The 5,937-nt window shown below is 55.6% G+C and overlaps 1 protein-coding gene across 1 annotated transcript; it reads left to right on the forward strand.

Moving 5' to 3' along the window:
* Positions 1-202: 202 nt before the first annotated feature.
* On the forward strand, positions 203-5,470 carry MEPCE (methylphosphate capping enzyme). Its single transcript, XM_036309574.1, has 4 exons — positions 203-3,183; positions 4,245-4,463; positions 4,634-4,760; positions 4,875-5,470. Exons 1-4 carry the CDS (start codon positions 1,516-1,518, stop codon positions 4,925-4,927), a joined length of 2,067 nt encoding a protein of 688 aa, XP_036165467.1. The 5' UTR covers positions 203-1,515; the 3' UTR covers positions 4,928-5,470.
* Positions 5,471-5,937: the final 467 nt, after the last annotated feature.

The raw sequence follows: 5,937 nt of genomic DNA on the forward strand, positions 1-5,937 counted from the left end.
CTCCTTCGCACCCGTATTTTAATATTTTGTTTGAGACTCTCCTCCCCATTCTCGACTCTCCCACCCTCTGGGGTGCAACAGGGCCCGCACCCCAGCACTGTTGGGAGAACGGGCCGCCTTGCACCCAGTAGAATGGGCGTCGAATAGCTTCCTCCTCATTGGCCGAGGCAGGGGCAACCAAGCCTAAACCTCTTCCCCACCCACACTCGTTTATCTATAAGGCGGCGAGAAGCCGCAGCGTGCGCTCGGGAAGGCCTGCGTGCGAGCTGGTGGTAGTGGTGAATGTATTGCTTTTGGTGGCTGTGGTGGGCATAGGGTCGCAGTCCTCGGGCTAGGGGATCGAGCGCGCAGGAGTCCGGTGGGGTACGGGGGCGTTGGTATCGGGGCTTTGGGAGACGGAGGGAAGGGCGTGGTGTCCTCAGGTGATCGCGATTAGGGGAAGGCTGAAGAGCGAGAGGACTACTCGGCCATTTCGTTGGAAGAGGAAGTTGGACATCAGCTGTTTTAGTGACTTTTTTTTTCAGTTCAGCAGTGAATATTTTCCAGGGGGGTGAGTTAAAATGACTTATCGTATTTTATTGAGAACAGCTCGTAGGAAGACGGTCAGTACACTCGCTCCTTCCTCTACTTTTAAGGTTCCACCCCCTCGTTGCCCCCATCCCTTCTAAGTAGGTGGGCAAACGGAGACCAGTCATGAATAATTCATGAGGGCCTACCCGTTCCTTAGCCACGCCCCTCCCAATCGTGCTAACGCAAGTTACGTGTACCAAACCTGGGGAAGCGACGTAACAGTCCCCGCCCCTAGGACGGAGGGCGGGGCACCACCCTCAGCACGTGCTGCATCAACCCGCGCAAGCCCAAAAGGATGTGCGCAGGCGCTCCCCGCTAGGGGGAGGAAGGAGGCGGGGTAGGGAGCTTGTTGGGTTTAGAGCCGGGCGGAGACCGCTGAGACTCATTCCTCAGGAACAAGGGTCGGGTGTCAAGGAGACCTTTTCACACCAGCTCCCCGTCCCCGCCTACGGTGGGTGGGTTCGCGCGGCAGAGACAAAGGATATCAGTAGGGACGAACATAGCTGCGAAGGGAAGTAGGGTGTCAGTTTGGGGTGGTGGGCTTTTCGGGGGATTACAGGGAGCTATATTTAAACTCCCGGAGCCGTTAAGTTGGTTCGTACTCGGATGCGCGCGCGACCAGGGTGGCGGCGGAGTGCGCATGCGTGATTCTGGGGCGAGAGGAACGCGCTTTTCTGTGCGCGCTCGCGGCAAAGCGGTAGTGGTGGAGGAGAAGGGTCGGCGCACGCGCGGTTGGTTCCTGGAGTTCGGGTCTCGCGGGCATCTTGTTTTGGTCTCGTAGGCAAGGGGGCCGCGCTTCGGGGGAGGCGCTAGGGCGCGAGACTAGGCGAGAGCAGCTGCGCGCGCACCCAGGAAAGGGGGGAAGGGAGCGGGTGTAGGAAGGGGGGGGTTAAGCCCCCTGGTCCACCCTCTTAGCCCTCGACTGGGACGGAATAAGGGGAGGAAATGATAGAGATGGCGGCGGAGAAGGAGCCGTTTCTGGTACCTGCCCCGCCGCCGCCGCTCAAAGAGGAGTCAGGCGGAGGGGGCAGCCCCTCGGTGCAGCCGCACCAAGAGCCCGCCTCCGGGGAGCTCCGCGGCGGTACGCAGCGTGGGCCTGGCCCGCGAGCACACCCAGCCGGGGTCTTGGCTTCTGGAGCGGGCAAGGAGAGCCCCGGGGCTGCTGCCCAGCCTCGGGTCAGCCAGTCGCAGCAGCAACGAGGGGGCGGCCTCCACACGCACGGGGAGGCCCGCTTGTCGGATCCCCACGGGCGAGCCGCTCCCCCGGACCTGGGGGAGGAGCGACGGGGAGGGGGTGGAACAGAACTGGGACCCCCTGCCCCGCCTCGACCCCGGAACGGCTATCAGCCCCACCGGCCCCCTGGGGGAGGTGGGGGCAAGCGGAGAAATAGCTGCAATGTAGGGGGAGGTGGTGGAGGCTTCAAACATCCGGCCTTCAAGAGGCGCAGGCGGGTTAATTCGGACTGTGACTCTGTGTTACCTTCCAACTTCCTCCTGGGGGGCAATATCTTTGATCCACTGAACCTGAATAGTCTCCTGGATGAGGAAGTGAGCCGCGCACTCAATGCTGAGACCCCTAAGTCATCCCCGCTTCCGGCCAAGGGGCGAGATCCAGTGGAGATTCTCATCCCCAAAGATATTACTGACCCACTGAGTCTCAATACTTGCACTGATGAGGCCCAAGTAGTTCTTGCTTCACCACTCAAGACTGGTCGGAAGCGACATAGACACCGGGGACAGCACCACCAGCAGCAGCAGGCAACTGGAGGGATTGATAGCCACTCTGTGCTGCCCACAGCTCCCCCCACTCCCTCACTCCATGGGGAGGGCACCACACAGCAGCAACGGCATAGGGGCCAGAACCAAAACCGTGATGCCCCCCAGCCCTATGAACTCAACACGGCCATCAACTGCAGGGATGAGGTTGTGTCTCCCCTCCCGTCTGCCCTACCGGGTCCCTCAGGCTCCCTCTCAGCCTCTTCAGCTGCCTCAGTTACCTCTGCACCCCCGTCTTCCTCCTCACGACATCGAAAACGTCGCAGGACTTCCAGCAAGTCAGAGGCAGGGGCTAGGAGTGGAGGAAGCCAGGGTCCCAAGGAAAAGGGCCGAGGGAGTGGGGGAGGCCGCCACCACCTCCACCCACTACCTGCAGCAGGTTTCAAAAAGCAACAGCGCAAGTTCCAGTATGGGAATTACTGCAAGTACTATGGGTACCGGAATCCTTCCTGTGAGGATGGGCGCCTTCGGGTGTTGAAGCCTGAGTGGTTTAAGGGTCGGGACGTCCTAGATCTGGGCTGCAATGTGGGCCATGTGACCCTGAGCATTGCCTGTAAGTGGGGCCCATCCCGCATGGTAGGCCTGGATATTGATGCCCAACTCATCCACTCGGCCCGCCAAAACATCCGACACTACCTGTCAGAGGAGCTGCGTCTGCAACCCCAGACTGCTGAGGGGGACCCAGGGGCAGAGAGTGAGGAAGGGATCAAAACCGTTCGAAAGAGGAGCTGCTTCCCAGCCTCACTGACAGCAAGCCGGGGTCCCATTGCTGCACCCCAAGTGCCCTTGGATGGAGCAGACACATCAGTCTTCCCCAACAATGTTGTCTTCGTTACGGTAAGAGGGTCTTGGGATAGGGCCCAGGTATGAGGATGAGATTAAATAATGTGACGGGAAGGCTATGAGCCAGAGGGATTTCTGTATATGCAGTCCACACCGGGAGAACCAGATCCTCAAGAGAAGGGTCTGAATCCACTGGGTGTCCCTTCCTATAACCTGGAAAGGTGGAAGGAAGCTCTACCTGGGTTCCTTTCTTGTGACTCCTAGCCCCAAAACGGGATCTGACCCCTTTTGCCCTCCTCCCTACCTGGACTGTAATCCAGGCCAGTCCACCTTCTCTAGGGGGCTACTGCTGATGCTCACTTGGGGATCTGGTCCACATGGAAACTTGTCCTCTAACCTACTGAAGGTGCATGAAGGGATGGGTATCAGACATGGAATGTCTCAGGGGGGAGGGAGGATTAGGATAGTGGCTAATATTTGCAGTTTCTCTCCATTGATAGGGACTTAGTTTGCATTTGATATAGAGTTGAAGAGTGTCCATGGTCAGGAACCCAAGTGCTTGGCCTTGGATCATCTCCACATTGACACTAGATAATAGGATGGAGAAGAGTCAGAGTTCTCTGCAGGAGGGGAGGGCAACATGCCTTCAGCGTCTGTCCCCTGACTGCCTGCACATAGCTCCTCGTGAAACACTCCAATTCGCCATCTGCAGGAATAGTGTTGGAAAATGGACTTTTTTCTAGCTTACCTAGACAAAAATTTCCTGAGGGATGGTCTCTTCACTTCTCTGGAAAGAACAATCCTAAAACCTTGCCAGCCCCAACTACTGAGAAGGAACCACAGGTCTCCCTTTCAAATCTGGGTTAGGTCCCGTTGTGCCGCTCGGCTTAATGGACAGCGTCTTAGAGGAACTCTAGCATTCTTTCTCGGCAGTTTCACCCCAACTTTGGAGATCTTGTGAGGCTTCTTTTTGTTTGGTTTACCACCAATAGCATGCAAAAAAAGTGATACTGACGGTATCAAAGATGATTGTGGCCAAGGGCTATAAAGTGAGGCTGCAGATTGAATGTGTGGGTTCATAGTTCTTTTAATGCCGCTGTTGACCTCTCCCTCAGGGTAACTATGTGCTGGATCGAGATGAGCTGGTGGACGCCCAAACACCTGAGTATGATGTGGTGCTCTGCCTCAGCCTTACCAAGTGGGTACATCTGAACTGGGGAGACGAGGGACTGAAGCGCATGTTTCGACGGATCTACCGGCACCTGCACCCTGGGGGCATCTTGATCCTCGAACCCCAACCTTGGTCAACCTACGCCAAGAGAAAGACTCTCACAGTGAGTTGGTATTTAAGTGGAAATTGGTATGTCCTTTAGTTAAGGCAAGAAAGACCCCAAAGAAGTGGAAAGAGGACTTTCTGAACAAGGTGAAAAGATCTCCTGGGTGGGCATCATTCTCTGGCAGGCAGAAGGCAGCAAGCTGAAGTGGTCCCTGCTCTTCTCCCTAGGAAACAACCTACAAGAACTATTATCGGATCCAGCTGAAGCCAGAGCAGTTCAGTTCCTACCTGACATCCCCAGAAGTGGGCTTTTCCAGCTATGAGCTTGTGGCCACACCCCACAGCACCTTCAAAGGTAAGTCTGGCTTATTTTGGTGGGGGAGGGAGACCAGTCCTGAGGGAGAAGGTACAGACCCTGTGGAGTCTTGAGGTCCTGCCCATCCCTCCTGATTGCACACTCTCCTCTTAGGCTTCCAGCGTCCTGTGTACCTGTTCCACAAGGCCCGTTCCCCCAGCCACTGAGTGGCCCCTTGAACAGAAAGTGTGAAGAAGCTGCCCGCTGCTCTTAAGGACCTGGGGAAAGAAAATATCCCGCAGTCTTTCCTTTCTGGCTCCAAAAGTTTCCTTTCTTGGATCTGCATAGAAAGCTTTTCCTGTGTTGCTGCCCCAGCCTCCTCCCTATACCTCTGGTACCTAAGCAGCAAGCCCCGCTCTTCTGGAGTTACCGCCATCTTCCTCTTCCCCCAGCCCACTGGCTGGATGGCATGGACTGTTTGCTGATCTCTGTTCTCCTAGGGCACAGGAGGTGGGGAGTTATCAAGTTCTCTGGGCTCTTCCTCCTGTCCTTCCAAGGAGAAACTCCCATTCTCCTCAGCCTTTGTCCCTGCCTCCGTTTCAGTGGACCACATGATCGAGGGACTGAGGCTGAAGAGGGGGAAGCTTGATGGGGAGGCATGCAGGTACTGTGAAAATCCCTCTGCTGTCCCCCATGGGAGAGGGGGTTGGGTTTGGAATGTAAGAACAGCACAATAAACTTGATGTTTAGGGCAATGGCCCCCACACCTATGTCTGGCACTTTTGTGTATATATATATTTTATTTCAGAGAGAGGAAGGGAGAGAAACATCAATGATGAGAATCATTGATTGACTTGCTTCCTGCATACCCTACATAGGGAATCCTGCAACCCAGGCATATGCCCTGACCGGGAATCGATCTGTGACCTCTTGGTTCATAGTTCGATGCTCAACCACAGGGCCACACAGGCCAGGCTGTCTGGCACTTTTTAACTGGTGGGAAGGGATGGTGCCTCCCAGTACAACCTGTGCTTCCTCTGTCTAAACTACTCTCAAGGTTTTTCAATGATTGGGAAGATTGTGGATTGCTACATCTACACACAACTATATAGGACCCTAGTCAGGAAAAAGGGGTATGATGCAAATTTTGATGTGAAACTTGAAGAGCCCATCTATCTCCCATCCCCCCCCCCCAAAAAAAAAAAAAAAAAACAACAACAAAAACCATTGACAGGTT

The sequence above is a fragment of the Myotis myotis genome, unplaced genomic scaffold (assembly GCF_014108235.1).
Source record: "Myotis myotis isolate mMyoMyo1 unplaced genomic scaffold, mMyoMyo1.p scaffold_m19_p_5, whole genome shotgun sequence".
Classification (NCBI taxonomy): domain Eukaryota; kingdom Metazoa; phylum Chordata; class Mammalia; order Chiroptera; family Vespertilionidae; genus Myotis; species Myotis myotis.